This window comes from Strigops habroptila, chromosome Z (genome assembly GCF_004027225.2).
Source record: "Strigops habroptila isolate Jane chromosome Z, bStrHab1.2.pri, whole genome shotgun sequence".
In the NCBI taxonomy this organism is placed as follows: Eukaryota; Metazoa; Chordata; class Aves; order Psittaciformes; family Psittacidae; genus Strigops; species Strigops habroptila.
In genome coordinates this window covers 2,233,298-2,248,963 of record NC_044302.2, presented here as the reverse complement: position 1 = coordinate 2,248,963, position 15,666 = coordinate 2,233,298, and the positions used below count along the sequence as shown (strand labels likewise).

At 69.0% G+C, this 15,666-nt stretch overlaps 4 protein-coding genes across 8 annotated transcripts; 3 read left to right on the top strand and 1 right to left on the bottom strand.

The window, feature by feature from the left end:
- Positions 1 to 1,373: 1,373 nt before the first annotated feature.
- Positions 1,374 to 2,472, top strand: MC1R (melanocortin 1 receptor). Its single transcript, XM_030511989.1, has one exon. The coding sequence runs from the start codon at positions 1,386 to 1,388 to the stop codon at positions 2,328 to 2,330; it is 945 nt and encodes a 314-aa protein (XP_030367849.1). The 5' UTR covers positions 1,374 to 1,385; the 3' UTR covers positions 2,331 to 2,472.
- Positions 2,473 to 3,052: 580 nt separating this feature from the next.
- On the top strand, positions 3,053 to 5,949 carry TUBB3 (tubulin beta 3 class III). The gene is made up of 4 exons (XM_030511983.1): positions 3,053 to 3,281; positions 3,602 to 3,710; positions 4,265 to 4,375; positions 4,647 to 5,949. The coding sequence occupies exons 1-4, from the start codon at positions 3,225 to 3,227 to the stop codon at positions 5,720 to 5,722; spliced, it is 1,353 nt and encodes a 450-aa protein (XP_030367843.1). The 5' UTR covers positions 3,053 to 3,224; the 3' UTR covers positions 5,723 to 5,949.
- A 977-nt stretch (positions 5,950 to 6,926) lies between these two features.
- DEF8 (differentially expressed in FDCP 8 homolog) lies at positions 6,927 to 11,033 on the top strand. 4 transcript variants are annotated; one of them, XM_030511986.2, is made up of 12 exons: positions 6,927 to 6,977; positions 7,184 to 7,299; positions 7,378 to 7,460; positions 7,546 to 7,695; positions 7,775 to 7,916; positions 8,009 to 8,173; positions 8,758 to 8,885; positions 9,253 to 9,366; positions 9,752 to 9,832; positions 9,973 to 10,113; positions 10,226 to 10,335; positions 10,422 to 11,033. In XM_030511986.2, the coding sequence occupies exons 2-12, from the start codon at positions 7,188 to 7,190 to the stop codon at positions 10,522 to 10,524; spliced, it is 1,329 nt and encodes a 442-aa protein (XP_030367846.1). In that variant the 5' UTR covers positions 6,927 to 6,977; positions 7,184 to 7,187; the 3' UTR covers positions 10,525 to 11,033. The 4 variants fall into 4 exon arrangements, with proteins under 4 accessions (XP_030367846.1, XP_030367847.1, XP_030367845.1 ...); XM_030511987.1 differs by having other exon boundaries at positions 6,961 to 6,988; XM_030511985.1 differs by having other exon boundaries at positions 6,962 to 7,299.
- Positions 11,034 to 11,267: 234 nt separating this feature from the next.
- DBNDD1 (dysbindin domain containing 1) lies at positions 11,268 to 14,899 on the bottom strand. 2 transcript variants are annotated; one of them, XM_030511990.1, is made up of 5 exons: positions 14,510 to 14,899; positions 13,350 to 13,454; positions 12,385 to 12,531; positions 11,769 to 11,909; positions 11,268 to 11,691 (listed from the first exon to the last, which is right to left on the bottom strand). In XM_030511990.1, exons 2-5 carry the CDS (start codon positions 13,396 to 13,398, stop codon positions 11,537 to 11,539), a joined length of 492 nt encoding a protein of 163 aa, XP_030367850.1. In that variant the 5' UTR covers positions 13,399 to 13,454; positions 14,510 to 14,899; the 3' UTR covers positions 11,268 to 11,536. The 2 variants fall into 2 exon arrangements, with proteins under 2 accessions (XP_030367850.1, XP_030367851.1); XM_030511991.1 differs by lacking the exon at positions 13,350 to 13,454 and having other exon boundaries at positions 14,510 to 14,642.
- Between the last annotated feature and the right edge of the window lie 767 nt (positions 14,900 to 15,666).

The window sequence follows — 15,666 nt, the reverse complement described above, 5'->3', positions numbered from 1 at the left end:
TGTGTGTCTGGCTCCGATGCTGAGCCAGGCTGCACTGCCCGGATTCAATCCGGGAGGGCTCCCTGGGGAACAGCCTGGATGCTCAGGAAGGGGGCTGGGGCAGGCTCAGGCCCATCCAGATCCCGGATCCCTGTGCTGTGCCCTCGTATCGCTCACTTTTGCAGACTCGGCATTTTCCAGCTCGGCTCCCAAAGCCTCAGTTTGTGAAGCTATACATTCCCAGCACACACCAGCGCGCCCCGGAGCTCAGCAGCAGCCGGGGGGGGGGGAGCCGGTCGCTGTTGATCCCAATTCCTCCTGTTTACATTTTGGGGTTAGCAGGATTTTGCTGGTCATCCGGCACCGTGTGTGCGTCGGCTTCCGCTCAACGTGCTGTACTGGTGCTCACAGAGAGAAAGGCACCGCGGCAGCCTGGGACCCGCATTCCCAGCGCATCCGGAGCCGCGGGGTGCTCTGTGCCATGGTGAAGGGCTCCCAGAGCCCCACAGGAAAGAGCAGATGCAGCCAACCGCAGGATGGGCCTTTTCATGCAGCCGTGAATTGGGTCTTTGGCAGCCCAGCGGCTCCAGGCATCAACACCAAGCCAAGACACATGATGGTCACATGGGCCTCATGTCCTCCAGCCTGCCGGGGCTCCTGCCAGGGCACAGCTGCAACACCGCATCTCATTGTGCCTTTGATGATCCCTGTTGCACCCATCGCCTGCCCCAGTGGTGCAAAACACCTTCCCTGGGGCCAGGCCAGGCCAGTGGTGCCCATGAGGCCAATGGTAGGGATGGGGACTGAAAGAAGCTCCTGCAATAGGGACAATCCTACTGGGGTCCCCAAAGTGCATGGACATCCCAAGGCACGCAGTCCCCCAGGATGCCAGGGTCCCCCCAGCGCACGCAGGACTCCAGGACACAGAGGACCAATATGGTACATGCTACCCAAGTATCACAGCAGAGGGGTATGTATGTGGACTCCCTGTGACTCTCAGGCACATGGTGACCCCAAGCCCACGGCTCCCCAGGGCTGTGCTGGGGGTCCGGCAGCCCCGGCCTCCTCAGTGGCTCCCCTTGCTGCCAGGGTGCTGCCGTCATGCAGGTGCCCACCCTCCTCAGGAGGAGGAGCCGCACAGCCTTTAAAGTGGGGCAGAGAAAGGGCCCTTTCTTCCTTGACGCCCCGGCCTGGCAGGCGCGTGGCTGCAGGACACTGGGTAGGGCTGGCGAGGAGGCGGCCGTGACACTACGGTCCCTGCAGGCGGGAGGTGGGAACCCCCCATCCTCAATTCCTCTGTGTCCCCTCGGCCTTGCTGCCGGGCACCACGGCAGCGCTGGCGGGGCACGACGGGTTCTCGGGGGGTGTGCGGGTGCTGCAGGGTGTTCTGGGGCTGAGTTGGGGCCATGTTAACGTTGGCCCCCCTACGCCTGCTGCGTGAGCCCTGGAACACCAGCGAGGGCAACCAGAGCAATGCCACAGTAGGGGCTGGCAGTGGCTGGTGCCAGGGGCTCAACATCCCCAACGAGCTCTTCCTCACACTGGGGCTGGCGAGCCTGGTAGAGAACCTGCTGGTGGTGGCCGCCATCCTGAAGAACAGGAACCTGCACTCACCCACATACTACTTCATTTGCTGCCTGGCCATCTCTGACATGCTGGTGAGCATCAGCAACCTGGTGGAGATGCTCTTCATGCTGCTGATGGAGCACGGCGTGCTGGTGATCCGCACCAGCATCGTCCGCCACATGGACAACATCATCGACATGCTTATCTGCAGCTCTGTCGTGTCCTCCCTCTCCTTCCTGGGGGTCATCGCCGTGGACCGATACATCACCATCTTCTACGCCCTGCGCTACCACAGCATCATGACGCTGCAGCGGGCTGCGGTGACCATGGCCAGCATCTGGCTGGCCAGCACGGTCTCCAGCACTGTCTTCATCACCTACTACCGCAACACCACCATCCTCCTCTGCCTCATCAGCTTCTTCCTCTTCATGCTGGTCCTCATGCTGGTGCTCTACATCCACATGTTCGCCCTGGCCCGACACCATCTCCACAGCATCTCCAGCCAGCAGAAGCAGCCTGCTGTCTATCGTGGCAGCAGCCTCAAGGGAGCCGTCACCCTCACCATCCTCCTGGGCGTCTTCTTCATCTGCTGGGGACCTTTCTTCTTCCACCTCATCCTCATCGTCACCTGCCCCACCAACCCCTTCTGCACCTGCTTTTTCAGCTACTTCAATCTCTTCCTCATCCTCATCATCTGCAATTCTGTGATTGACCCCCTCATCTACGCCTTCCGGAGCCAGGAGCTCAGGCGGACGCTGCGGGAGGTGGTGCTGTGCTCCTGGTAGGGAGAGGGACACCGGTAACGGCCCAGCCGCCCCACTGTGGGACAGACAGACAGATGAGATGGGATGCACCGCGGGGTTTCCCGCTCCGGCACCCGATGCGGGCTCAGGGACTCGCGGTTCCCAATAAAGGCTCTTTGCAGTGATGCCGTGGCTGGCACCGCCGTGCAGCTCCCGGGGACCACTTCCCGGCCCCACCGCCTCTTCTAAGTTCGATTGCTCCCGGTTACCACCTGCACCGGCCGCGGGGCCTTGCGGCAGGGTGCGGCCGGCGGGGCGCTGGGGCCGGTCCCGGTGCAGGGCACAGCCCGGACAAAGCGCCTCTCACCGCCGCCTTTGTTCTAGAGCCGCGCCCGCCACCGCCCGTCCGGCCTCAGGGGGATGCTGCTGGCACTGGGACCCCCTGGTGCGGCCGCCCCGGACCCTGTCTCTATCCCCCCCTGCGGAGGGACGCGGGTTTGGGGGTGTCACCCCCCCCGCCAGCCGCCGCCCCGGGATGCTCCCGCCGCTCCTGGGTGGTCCCCGTCGCCCGTTCGTGCCGTGTGTCCCCTCCCGTGGGTGCCGGGGTGCCCCCGCGGTACCGGGGTGTCCCCGCAGCCCGCGCGCAGGGTCCCCCGGCCCGTGCCCGCGGTGCCGGGGTCCCCGCTCCGGGCGGGGCGGGGCGGGGCGGGCGGCGGTGCCGGTGCCGCAGGGCTGTTGCAGCGCTGCGGCGGCGGCAGCCGATTGGTTGCGGGGCGGCGGTGACGTCAGCGCCCGGCCCGGTGCGGCGCGAGGCGCCTATAAAGGAGGTGGCGGCGGCCGGGCCGGCCCCCGCGCTCCCGGTGCCGCTCCTGCTCCTGTTCCCGGTCCTGCTCCCGGTCCCGCTCCCATCCCATTCCGATCCGGCCCGGCAGCACCATGAGGGAGATCGTCCACATCCAAGCGGGGCAATGCGGCAACCAGATCGGCGCCAAGGTAACGGCGGCCCCGCCCCGCCGCTGCGGAGCCGGGCGGCGGACAAAGACCTCCCCCCGTTCGGCTCCCCCCCCCCCGCCGCTCCCGCCGCACCGGGCGGACAAAGGGCCCCGCCCGCTCCCCCCCGCCCCGCGCCTTTGTCCGCCCTTCAGCACCGCGGACAGCGCCCGGCCCGCCCCGCTGCCAGGGGGCGCCCCGCCCTGCCCCGCGGGTGGGTGTGGGAGGGGAGATGAGGAGGGGTCCCCCGGGTCCCTGTGCCCCCCCCCCCCCCCCCCCCCAGTGCCCGGTGCTCCCCCCCCGCTGATCACTGTCCCCCCCAGTTCTGGGAGGTGATCAGCGACGAGCACGGCATCGACCCCAGCGGCAACTACGTGGGTGACTCGGACCTGCAGCTGGAGCGCATCAGCGTCTACTACAATGAGGCCTCCTGTAAGCGACACGCAGCCCCTCTGGGACATCCCCCGGGGGAGGTAGCCCGGCACCCTCCCCCCCGAGCCTGGGGGGAACCCCCTCATCCCTTCCCCCCCGGTGCTGGCAGGGCCCGGGTCTGCAGGGTGGGGCAGGTTGGGGGGGGCAGATACATGCAAGATACATGCACCCAGCCCTCGGGGACCTGGGTGGGGGAACAGGGACATGTGCACCCCCACCCGTGGAGCCCTATAGTTTGGGGGGGGAAGAGTGCATCCAGCCCTTTGAGACCCTCACTATGTGTGGGGGAGAAGTGAGCACCCAGCCCCTGAGGGACACAACACATGCACCCAGCCCCACGGGACCCCATCTTTGGGGGGGACACAACATGTGCATCCAGCTCCACAGGGACGCCGTGGTTCAGGGGGAACATGACACACACATCCAGCCCCATGGGACACCACGGTTTGGGGGGGGGCCCCACAATACATGCACCCAGTCCCGTGGGGCCCCTCAGGGTGTGTGTGGGCTGGGGGTCAGTAGCACGTCCCCCCCCGGCATGGGCTCTCTCGCAGCTCACAAGTACGTGCCTCGTGCCATCCTGGTGGACCTGGAGCCAGGGACGATGGACAGTGTGCGCTCGGGCGCCTTCGGACACCTCTTCCGCCCAGACAACTTCATCTTTGGTAGGTCCCTGGGGAGGGAGGACGCTGCCACCCGCGTCCCCACACCCCTCCCGGGCCATCGCCGTGCCTGGGGCGCTCGGCAGGCGCATCCCCACCCTGGCTGCGGGGCCTGGCACAGCCGGTTCGCTGCCAAACCTCTGCAGTTCCCACTTCCCACCCCACCCTGGCCTCAGATCTCACCGGTGCCGCCGGCGGCAGCGCCCCGTCCCCTCCCCAGCGTGGGCACCGGGGCACCAGCAGCCATCGGTGCCTCTTTTTACCCCCTTGGCAGGGCAGAGCGGGGCCGGGAACAACTGGGCGAAGGGGCACTACACGGAGGGGGCCGAGCTGGTGGACTCGGTGCTGGACGTGGTGAGGAAGGAGTGTGAGAACTGCGACTGCCTTCAGGGCTTCCAGCTGACCCACTCGCTGGGTGGTGGCACCGGCTCCGGCATGGGCACCCTCCTCATCAGCAAGGTGCGGGAGGAGTATCCCGACCGCATCATGAACACTTTCAGCGTGGTGCCATCCCCAAAGGTGTCGGACACGGTGGTGGAGCCCTACAATGCCACGCTCTCCATCCACCAGCTGGTGGAGAACACAGATGAGACCTACTGCATCGACAATGAAGCTCTCTACGACATCTGCTTCCGCACTCTCAAGCTGGCCACCCCCACCTACGGCGACCTCAACCACCTCGTCTCGGCCACCATGAGCGGGGTCACCACCTCCCTGCGCTTCCCCGGCCAGCTCAACGCTGACCTCCGCAAGCTGGCCGTCAACATGGTGCCCTTCCCGCGGCTCCACTTCTTCATGCCGGGCTTCGCGCCGCTGACGGCCCGCGGCAGCCAGCAGTACCGAGCCCTCACCGTGCCCGAGCTCACCCAGCAGATGTTTGACGCCAAGAACATGATGGCTGCCTGTGACCCCCGCCACGGCCGCTACCTCACTGTGGCCACCGTCTTCCGGGGCCGCATGTCCATGAAGGAGGTGGATGAGCAGATGTTGGCCATCCAGAGCAAGAACAGCTCCTATTTCGTGGAGTGGATCCCCAACAATGTCAAGGTGGCCGTCTGCGACATCCCTCCACGGGGGCTGAAGATGTCTTCCACCTTCATCGGCAACAGCACGGCCATCCAGGAGCTCTTCAAGCGTATCTCGGAGCAGTTCACGGCCATGTTCCGCCGCAAAGCCTTCCTCCACTGGTACACAGGCGAGGGGATGGACGAGATGGAGTTCACCGAGGCCGAGAGCAACATGAACGACCTGGTGTCCGAGTACCAGCAGTACCAGGACGCCACGGCCGAGGAGGAGGGCGAGATGTACGAGGACGACGAGGAGGAGTCGGAGGCGCAGGGCGCCAAGTGATGCCCGATGCCCCCCTCTGCCGCCCGCAGACCCCCGGCTTCGCGCTGCTGCAGCCCCGGGCCCTGGCCGGGCTCCCCCTGCGCCCCTTCGGTGTCTCCTGACCCCGTCTCCCCCTGAGCCGGCTCGGCCCCTCCCCCCCCCCCGCCTCCTCCCTTTTCGTTTTTTTTTACTGGGTCGTGTCTTATATTTTTTTTGAATACTTAATAAATTTATTGCTGTCCAGGTACCTCCTGTCCGTGCCTTTGTGTGTGTGGGGGGACAGCGATAGGGATGGGGACACCCTCTGCTCTCAGGGGCTCAGCCCCCCCCAGCCATTCCCATCTCCGGGGGTGTATGGTGACCCCACATGCCCAGGCCATGGCAGTGCCCTGAGCCCCCCAGGCGTGTGGTGTCCCACACCTTCCTGCCCCACAGATCTGGGCTTGGGGTGCAGGTGCCACCTTGCCTGGCTGTGCCTTTGTCCCCACTGTCACCCTTCTCCATGCTGGGAGGGAGGGACGGGGGATGGCCGCCCCCTCCCTGTGCCAGGGCAGTGCTGGCCCTTTGTCCCCCCAAACCGAGGTGGGGGCATGGACCCCGCGGTGCTGCCCCAGGGCTGTGCCTGGGTCTGGAGGATCCAGGACACCCCCAAACAGCGCTAAACCCCCCCAGCTCCTGCCTGGGTGCTGGGCTGAATCCGGAGCGGGGGGCTGGCATTTGCTGCCATGGGGCTGCAGCCCCCCCGGGTGTCCCTGTGGGGCTGCGCTGTGGGGTCTCAGGGGAGGGGTGGGGGCTATAGAGGTGGGAGCTATAGGGCTGGGGGCTCTAGGGACAAAGAACTACGGAGCGGGTGGCTATACGGGTAGGGTCTATAGGGACAAAGAGCTATGGGGCTGGGTCTATCGGGGTGGGGGCTATGGGGACAAAGAGCTATGGGGCTGGGTCTATCGGGGTGGGGGCTATAGGGACAAAGAGCTGTGGGGCTGGGGCTATGGGGCTGGGGGCTCTAGGGGCCGCTCGCTGTGGGGCGGGGGCTCTGGGGCGCTGCAGACCTGGGTGTCGGGGCCGTTCCCAGGGGTCGCGCCGCCGCGTCCCCGCCGTGTCCCGTGTGTGCCCCCCCCCCCGCTGCGGCCCCGCCCGTGCGCGCTGTGATCCGCCGGCCGGCAGGGGGCGGCCGCGCGGCGGGGCGGGGCAGCGGGGAGGGGCGCGGCGCTGAGCGGGGCGCGGCGGTGAGCGAGGAGGGGGCGCTGCCCCCTGGCGGGCGGGCGGGGCCCGGGTGCGGTGCCGGTACCGGGGGCTGTGCGGGGCGCCGGGCGGGGGGGCCAGGGGGGAGCGGCGCGGGAGGAGCGGTGCCGGGATGGGGCGGCGCGGGCCGAGCGGGGCAGGGTGGGGGCCAGCGGCGGGGGAGGCGGAGGGGCGGGTTCGTCCGCGGCGCCGCTGCCGATGCGGGTGCGTGGCTGAGGCGGCGGCCGCGTCCCGCAGGGCGATGGCGTACGACGAGCGGCTGGCCCGCTTCCGCCAGGCCCACCTCAACCCCTTCGACAAGGCCTCCGAGCCGCCGCCGCAGGAGCGGCCCGACGGGGGGGACCCGGACCCGGGTGGGTGCTGACACCCCCCGCGCCCCGCACTGCCCCGGTACCGGCACCGGCACCCGCTGGCACTTGGCCCCGTTGCAGGCCAGCGGCTGGAGCCGTCCCCGGGGGACCCCGAGAGCGCCCTGGACCTGGGCCTGGCCGAGGATCACTTCTCCCGCCCCGTGGTGAGCGGGGCCGGGGGGTGCGGGGCTGTGCGGGGTGCGGGGTGCGCGCTGCGGGCTCATCCTCCTCCTCCCCGCGGTGCCGCAGGGCCTGATCCTGGCGTCGGACGTGCAGCAGCTGCGCCAGGCCATCGAGGAGTGCAAGCGGGTGATCCTGGCGCTGCCCGAGCACTCGGAGCGGCAGAAGGACGCGGTGGTGCGGCTCATCCACCTCCGCCTCAAGCTGCAGGAGCTGAAGGTGGGGCCGGAACCAGGGCACGGAGGGGGGTCTCCAAGGTGTGGGGGACACACTGACATCCCCAAACGCACCCCTGCAGGACCCCGGCGAGGATGAGCCCAACATCCGGGTGGTTCTGGAGCATCGCTTCTACAAGGAGAAGAGCAAGAGCGTGAAGCAGATGTGTGACAAGTGCAGCACCATCATCTGGGGCCTCATCCAGACCTGGTACACCTGCACAGGTGGGGCTGGGACCCCCGGGACTCCCCCCACATCCATCCCACGTTCCCATCCCCCCTATCCTCATGCTGACAGCCGTCTGCGCCTCCCCCAGGCTGCTACTACCGGTGCCACAGCAAGTGCCTGCCGCTGGTGAGCAAGCCCTGCGTGCGGGCCAAGGTCAGCCATCAGGCTGAGTACCAGCTCAGCATCTGCCCCGAGAGTGGGCTGGACAGCCAGGACTACCGCTGCGCCGAGTGCCGGGCCCCCGTCTCCCTCCGTGAGGCTGGACCGATGTGGCGCGGGGCTGGGGGATGGAGGAGGAGTGGGGCTGGGCTCCTTTGGGGCCTGTATGGGGCTGGGTGGAGCTGGGGGCACGATGCGGCTGGGGTTGTGTGGGGCTGGAGTCCCTGTTGTGTGGGGCTCTGTGGGGCTGGGGGGAGCTGGGGGCCAGGGTTGCCTGGGGCTGGGGATGTGTGGAGCTGGGGTGGGGGGTGAGACTGCCTGGGGCTGGGGCCTGCATGGGGCTGGGCGGAGCTGGGGCACAGTGGGGCTGGGGTTGTGTGTGGTTGGGCTCCCTTGCGGGCTCTATGGGGAGCTGCCTGGGGCTGGGGGGTGGGGGATGTGAGGGGCTGGGGTGGAGTTGAAGGTTGAAGCTCTGGGGGTTGTGTGTGGCTGGAACCTATGGGGAGATGGGGGGGTCTGGGCTGTGTGGGGCTGGGAGGATCCACAGCGCATGGGAAGGTGACGTTAGGGACCCACTGGGTGTTGCTGTGTGTGTCTGTGGGGGGACATGGCATGGGTTGAGCAATGCATGGTGCCGCGCCAGTGCCGGTGCATGTGCCAACATGTGTGCTGCCGCAGGGGGGGTGCCCAGCGAGGCCCGGCAGTGCGACTACACCGGCCTCTACTACTGCAGCAGCTGCCACTGGAACGACCTGGCCGTCGTGCCCGCCCGCGCCATCCACAACTGGGACTTCGAGCCCCGCAAGGTGCCCCGGGCGGGGGCTTGGGGGCACCCAGGGGGCTGTGGCCATGGCCGTGGTCAGGGGAGTCCCAGGGGCTGCATCCCTGGGTGGACATCACTTATGGGGCTGCATCCCTCATCATGGGGGTCCCTGGGGGCCATGTCGCTGGGTTGAGATCACTTGGGGGGCCATGATCCTTGTCATGGGGGTCCCCGGAGGCCGCATCTGTGGGTTGGGATCACTTGGGGGAACAAGTCTCTTGTCAGGGGTGTCCCTGGGGGCCATGTCCCTGTGTAGACAGGGGTCACTTGGTGGGGGCCGTGTCCCCAGGGCTGTGTCCCTGGCGATGGGGCCTGGTGGCCGTGGGGTGACGGTGGCTGCGGGTGGGCAGGTGTCGCGCTGCAGCATGCGGTACCTGGCGCTGATGGTGTCGCGGCCTGTGCTGAAGCTGCGGGAGATCAACCCACTGCTCTTCAACTACGTGGAGGAGCTGGTGGAGATCCGGGTGAGTGATGGGGTTTCCCCGGGGGGATCCCACCCGATCCCACCCTGCAGGGCTGGGGCTGGGCAGGGTGGGCAGCAGAGGGAGCATGGGGTGAGCAGGAGGGAGAGGGGGACCCCTGCAGCACCCACTGGGTCCCACAAAGGGGGAGCAGAACAGTGGGGGTCAGGACATAGGGTGCCCAAACTGCTGCAATGCTGAATTTGACCCAGCTTGGCTTGTCCCTATCACATCCCTATCTCCATCCTTATCTTAATCCTGCCCTATTCCCGTACCCTACCCATCTCCTGCCTGTATCTGTCCCCATCCTGCCCCTGCCACTGCCCTTTTCTGTCTTGAGCCCACTCTCATTCCCATCCCCATTCCCTCCTGCCCTGTCCCCCCACAGAAGCTGCGCCAGGACATCCTGCTCATGAAACCCTACTTCATCACCTGCAAGGAGGCAATGGAGGCACGGCTGCTGCTGCAGGTCAGGCCCAGGGGTCAGGGCTGAGCTGGGGGGAGCCTGGGACTGTGAGGGGGGTCTGGGGCCTGATGCAGTGGTGGTGGGCACAGAGGTGACGGGCACAGCGGTGATGGGCACAGCGGTGACAGGCTCTCCGCCTGCAGCTGCAGGACCGGCAGCACTTTGTGGAGAACGACGAGATGTACTCGCTGCAGGACCTGATCGACATCGAGGCCGGGCGCCTGAGCTGCTCCCTCACTGAGATACACACCCTCTTTGCCAAGCACATCAAGCTGGACTGTGAGGTGAGCCATGGGGCAGACCCACAGCACAGCTCCCATGGGGTCAGCACCGTGCTGGGGGGGCTTGCGGGGTCCTCTCAGGGCACTTTTGGGACCCTCCATGATCCCACCCCAGCGCTGCCAGGCCAAAGGGTTTGTCTGCGAGCTGTGCAAGGAGGGCGACGTTCTCTTCCCCTTCGACAGCCACACCTCGGTCTGCACCGACTGCTCCGCTGTCTTTCACAGGTATGGCACACGCCAGGGTGGCCGTGACCGCGGCACGGGGGTGGGGGACACGGTGTGGGGTGACCGGTGCTGTGCCCTTCCTGCAGGGACTGCTACTACGACAACTCCACCACCTGCCCCAAGTGCGCCCGGCTGAGCCTGCGCAAGCAGTCCCTGTTCCAGGACTCCAGCATGGAGGCAGAGCCCTGATGGGGGGAGCCAGGCCCCACAGCCACCCTGGGACAGACACGGGCACCCCATGGCTGCTTGGGGGCCAGGGTGTCTCCTGGCTCCAGAAGAACCCTCTGCCTGTGGGGACAGCCGTGCTGGGGCCCTGAGGGACAAGAGGGGATGGGGGATGTGTGGGGTCACGGCAGACCACAGCTGCTGCCCACAAGGAGGGACCGGGACCCCATTGGTGACCCACAGCAGCTCCTGCTGTCCCTGCACTGATCCCACCCGCAGTGGCTGTGCCTGGGGCTCAGGGGCAGGGGTGGGTGCGGGCAGGGCAGGGGTCCCATGTTACGGGCCAGTGTTACCGGCTGAGCCGGAGCCACGGCCGCAGCAGGACCGGCCCGAGCCGAGCTCCTGCGGGCTGGGCAGGGTGGCGGGAGCCAGGGAGAACCCCCTTCCACGGACACACATTACCGGGATAACGCTGCTGGGTCGGGGGCAACACCCGGGTTTCCTGTAGCATTAACGAGCCTCTGTTCAACCCAGCACTCGTGTCCCTGCTTTGGCGTGGCAGGACGGGGCGGGCGGTGGGATGGCGGCTCCGGTGTCGTGTGTCCCTCCCCGCCATCGGCAGGGGGCAAAGCAGCGCTGCACCGGTACGGGCCGGGCTCCCTCTTCCTCCCGTCCCCGGGCCGGCTCCGCCCCCTCCCGGTGCTCCCGGGCCCGACGGGAGCCCCGTGCCCCTCCCCAGCGGCGACGGACACGGGAGGAGGCGCGGCGGTGGTGGGTCGCTTGGTTTTAGCGGAACACAGCGCTGCTACATGAGAACCGGGCAGGCACCGGCACCGGCCACGTTCCGCCGCGGGCCGGGAGAGGCTCCGGGCCACCGGGTCTCCCCGCGGGGCTGCGGGCCGCTTCTCCCCGCGGCCGACCCGCGCTGCAAGTCCTGCGGCCCGGGGCGGGCTCCAGCGATGCCGGAACGAAGCAGCCGGTCCCGGCGGATCCCCGGGGCCGTCCCTCGGGGGGGGGGCCGGGGCCGGGTCCGTTCCTAGGGCTCCCGCGGCCGGTCGGCGGGCAGGAAGGTGTCCGGGGGTCCCGGCGTCAGCTCTGGGTCGCTGAGGTGCTTCTTCTCGCGGCCCTGCTCCCGCGCCCGGGTCCAGGAGGGCGAGCGCAGGTACCCGGCCCGCGGCACCGGCTGCAGCCCTGCGGGACAGACGCGGGGCTCAGGCGGGTGGACCGACCTGGGAGCGGGGTGGGACCGGGACCGGCCCCTCGCTCACCACCGGGCGCTTCCCCGGCCGCGTTCTCCTCGTCGGAGTCGGCGAAGACCTCGGCCAGCTCCTGGTCCGACATGTCGGTCAGCTCGGTCAGGTCCAGCAGGTCGAAGTGCACCTCCAGCGAGGAGACGCTGCTCAGCGGCTCTGCGGGCGGCGGCCGCGCTCCGGGACCCGCCCGCTGCCCGGCCCGGCGCCACGGGGAGGGGCGGGCGGCGCCGGGGAGGGCACCCGGGGAGGGAGTAGGGGGGGCTGGTGCTCAGGGAGGATAAGGGTGTCGGCGGGAGAAGATGACCCGGGCTGGGGCTGGCGGGGGACCCAGGGGCTGTTGAGGATCTCAAGGGATGCCGAGGGCAGGCGGGGGATCCCAGTGGCTGTCAAGGGACCTCAGGGCCAGGCAGGGGACCGCAGGGGCTGTCAAGAACGTCAAGGGTAGGCTGGGGACCCCAGGGGCTGGCAGGAGATGCTGGGGGCGGGCAGGGGACCGCGAGGACAGGTTTGGGACCGCAGGGGCTCTCAAGAACGTCAAGGGCAGGCAGAGGAACCCAGGGGCTGGCAGGAGATGCTGGAGGCAGGCAGGGGACCCCGAGGACAGGCAGGGAACAGGCAGGGCCGCACTCACGTCGGCGCTCGGTGACCTGCAGCAGGCCAGCGCTGGGGATGGGGATGCCGCCCTGCTCCTCGGTGGGGGCTCCGGGGGGCTGCTGGGCCGGCCCATGGGTGGGGGTCCCCGCCGGGCACTCGGGGACCAGCGTCTCCTTGCCGAGCTCTGCGATACCAGCGTGTGTCACGTTGGTGATGCCAGCTCCATCGCGGGGCCCCACCAGCCCTCACGGGCAGCCCGGGTGAGGGGGACGGGGGCAGCAGGACCCCCCAGTGGGACGGGCAGAGCTGCCCAGGGCCTTGTGCTGGCAGCCACAGCCCCGCGCCCCCCGCCCCGAGCAGCCCCTTTGTGTCAGAGAGACAAAAGCGCGGCCTGTGCCGGAGCCCAGACAAGGGCGGCTTGTCTGCCGGCGGTGGTGGCATGGTGAGGGACACCGAGGGAGGGCTGCGGCAGCACCCAGACCGCCGGCCCAGCCGAGGTTGGTGCTGGAGCAGGATGGACCCAGCTGCACCCCGGCACCATGTGCCACCGGGCCCTGCCATCACCGGGTGAGCCGGCACAGGGATGGGCTCACCGTGGGCTGGGCACCTCCTTGTCCCCCCAGGATGGTGACAGTGGGGCAGGAGATAGAATACCCCTAACCCAAAGGAGCTGGGATGGGGAAAGAGTTATTATGCGGGCATTTCGTTCCTGTTCCTGGCACACGGAGCTGCAGGATACCCATGCCCCAACCTGGCTCTGCCACATCCTGACCCCACAAGGTGGGATCGACCAGGCACTCCACACCGCTGGCACCTTGCAGCCAGGAAATGGGGTCCTCACCCCACTCCAATGCTGGGAAGAGCTCCCATGGGATCACAGGGGCTGCCTGCTCCTGCCCATTTCCGCCATCCCACCACCCAGCCCCGGTGGGTGACGTGGTGGAGTCACCCTATGGAGTGTGTCCCCTCCCGCCACCGGCTGCCCCCCGCGCCCGCACCCACCGGGGCGCTGCTCCCTGCCGCAGAAATCCCCGCGGGCCTCCGCCTGCATGGTCACGCCGTGACACCGGCCACGCTGCCCCGCTCCGGCCTGGGCTCACCGGCTGCCTGGGGGGAGCGGGGCTGGTGTCAGGGCTCCCCCGCCGCTGCCACCGCCGCTCTGCTGACTCACGTTAAACTGCAGAGCCCGGCGGTAGCCGGCTCCGGCCACCCCACCGGCGGCAGCCCCGCTCCCGGCCGGTGCCCATCCCGGTGGCACTGCCCGGCTGCCAAAGCTCCGGTGTCCCGGGGCTGCCACCAGGACGGGAGCCGCGGTTGAGCCGTGTGCGGGGCGCTTGTGGGAGGGACGGGTGGGTGCGGGAGCCACCTGTGTCACCACGCGGGGACCCGCCGCAGTCCTCTGTAGTACCGGGGACCCACCAGCGTGGCCACCACCCTGTCCCCAAGCACCCCCCCAGCCCTCCACACCCCCCTACAGCATCGGCACGCCTGTACCGGGGCTCTGCCCGGTCCCCCCCCGTGCCTCAGCCTGCCACCGGCACCCCAAATCCTGGCCTGGCACCCCACTGCTCCCCCAGCCCCCCTGGGCACCCCACTGCACCCCTGCAGCCTTTGGACATCCCACTGCTCCCCCATGTCCCCTGGGCATCCCACTGCATTCCTACAACCTCTAGGCACCCCACTGCATCCCTACACCCCCTGGGCACCCCACTGCTCCCCCATGTCCCCTGAGCACCCCTATAGCCCCAGCTCCCCCTGCACCCCCCTGTCCCCATCCCGAGCCCCCCGGCCCCCACCCCAGTGGTCGGGCACCCCCAGCTCGGCCCCAAGCACCCGCACCCGGGTGCACACGCACCCCCCGTGCACGTCTGCACCCCCCTTGCACACACCCCTCCCCCGTGCCCCCCGAGCCCCCCGCATCCCCCCGCATCCGCGTACACACCCCCCTTGCACACACCCCCATTAACACACCCCTCCTCCCCCCCTCCCGCCCTACATCTCTCCGTGCACCCTGGCCCCCCCCGCCGCTCCCGCCCCGCGGGGCCCGGCCCGGTTCCGCCCGCTGCAGGCTCAGAGCCGCCCGGGCCGGGGCCGCGGTGATGGGCGCGCCGGTCCGTTATCCTCCGCCCTCCCCCTCTTCCCCCCTCCCCCCGCGGCCTCACCTGCGGTGCCGGCCGCTCCCGGAGCCGCCATGGGCCGGTGCCGGGCCCGGTGCCGGTGCCGGTGCTGGGCGGGGCGGGCCCGGTGCCAGCCCGCAGCCCGCACGGTCCTGCCCGCCGCGGCGGGGGCGGTGCCGGGGGCGGGGCGGGGGCTGGGGGGGGTGGGGAGGCGCGGACCGGCCCACCCGGGACCGGGGACACAGTGAGGGGCGGGCACAGGGCGGGGTGGGGGGAGGCGCGGAGGGGCCCGGGTCCGTGGTGCGGAGGACACCCGGGACACACACACACAAACACGGGGAGCGGGTGCCGGGTTGCGGGGCCGGGGCGCAGCGCTGAGCGCGGTGTCGGTCACACCGGAGACACCCCCCCTCACCCCCCCCCGGGGCCCGGCTCGGTCCGGAGCAGGCCCCGCCGCGGTTGCTAGGGCGGAGCGCCGCGTTGCTAGGGGGCGTGTCCGCACTGGCGCGCGCCTCTCGCGAGATCCGCTCTGCCGTTGCCTGGAGACTGCGGCGCCGGCGGCAGCCGCCATGGTGAGAGCGGGAGCGGGAGCGGGAGCGGGGAGCGGGGAGCGGGGAGCGGGGAGCGGGGGGCTCTGGGCCCGCGGCTGGAGGGTCCCCTGAAGCTGGGGGGTGCGGGCAGGGAGGCTCGGCCCGCTCCTGGGGAGGGTCTCGGAGGCCTCCGGGGTCTCCCCGGCTCCGCCGCTCCTCGGATCCTCCTGGTCTGACCCGGCCGTGAGAGGCTTCGTGGTGTGGGCTGAGTCAGCCTGGGGAAGAGAAAGCTCCTGAAGAGGAGACCTTAGAGCAGCTCCAGTGCCTAAAGGGGCTCCAGGAAACCTGGAGAGGGGCTTTGGACAAGGGCCTGTAGGGACAGGACAAGGGGAACGGCTTTAACCTGCCAGAGGGGAGATTGAGATGAGCTCTGAGGCAGAAGCTCTTCCCTGTGAGGGTGCTGAGGCGCTGGCACAGACTTTTCCCAGAGAAGCTGTGGCTGCCCCATCCCTGGCAGTGTTCAAGGCCAGGTTGGACACAGGGGCTTGGAGCAACCTGCTCTGGTGGAAGGTGTCCCTGCCCATGGCAGGGGGTTGGAGCTGGATGAGCTTTAAGGTCCTTTTCAATAAAAACCAGTCTGATTCTGTGATTTTATATCTCTCCTTAGGCACC

Excerpts from the sequence above, each read along its gene's own strand:
- MC1R (XM_030511989.1), top strand. The coding sequence starts at position 1,386 with ATGTTAACGTTGGCCCCCCTACGCCTGCTGCGTGAGCCCTGGAACACC.
- TUBB3 (XM_030511983.1), top strand. The coding sequence starts at position 3,225 with ATGAGGGAGATCGTCCACATCCAAGCGGGGCAATGCGGCAACCAGATC. Across the intron at positions 3,282-3,601 it reads GCAACCAGATCGGCGCCAAG|TTCTGGGAGGTGATCAGCGA; the intron begins GTAACGGCGGCC and ends TGTCCCCCCCAG. Across the intron at positions 4,376-4,646 it reads CCCAGACAACTTCATCTTTG|GGCAGAGCGGGGCCGGGAAC; the intron begins GTAGGTCCCTGG and ends CCCCCTTGGCAG.
- DEF8 (XM_030511985.1), top strand. The coding sequence starts at position 7,059 with ATGGGGCGGCGCGGGCCGAGCGGGGCAGGGTGGGGGCCAGCGGCGGGG. Across the intron at positions 8,174-8,757 it reads CCGGGCCCCCGTCTCCCTCC|GGGGGGTGCCCAGCGAGGCC; the intron begins GTGAGGCTGGAC and ends GTGCTGCCGCAG. Across the intron at positions 8,886-9,252 it reads GGGACTTCGAGCCCCGCAAG|GTGTCGCGCTGCAGCATGCG; the intron begins GTGCCCCGGGCG and ends GCGGGTGGGCAG.
- DBNDD1 (XM_030511990.1), bottom strand. The coding sequence starts at position 13,398 with ATGCAGGCGGAGGCCCGCGGGGATTTCTGCGGCAGGGAGCAGCGCCCC. Across the intron at positions 12,532-13,349 it reads CGGCAGGGAGCAGCGCCCCG|AGCTCGGCAAGGAGACGCTG; the intron begins GTGGGTGCGGGC and ends CTGGTATCGCAG. Across the intron at positions 11,692-11,768 it reads GGCCGGGGAAGCGCCCGGTG|GGCTGCAGCCGGTGCCGCGG; the intron begins GTGAGCGAGGGG and ends TCTGTCCCGCAG.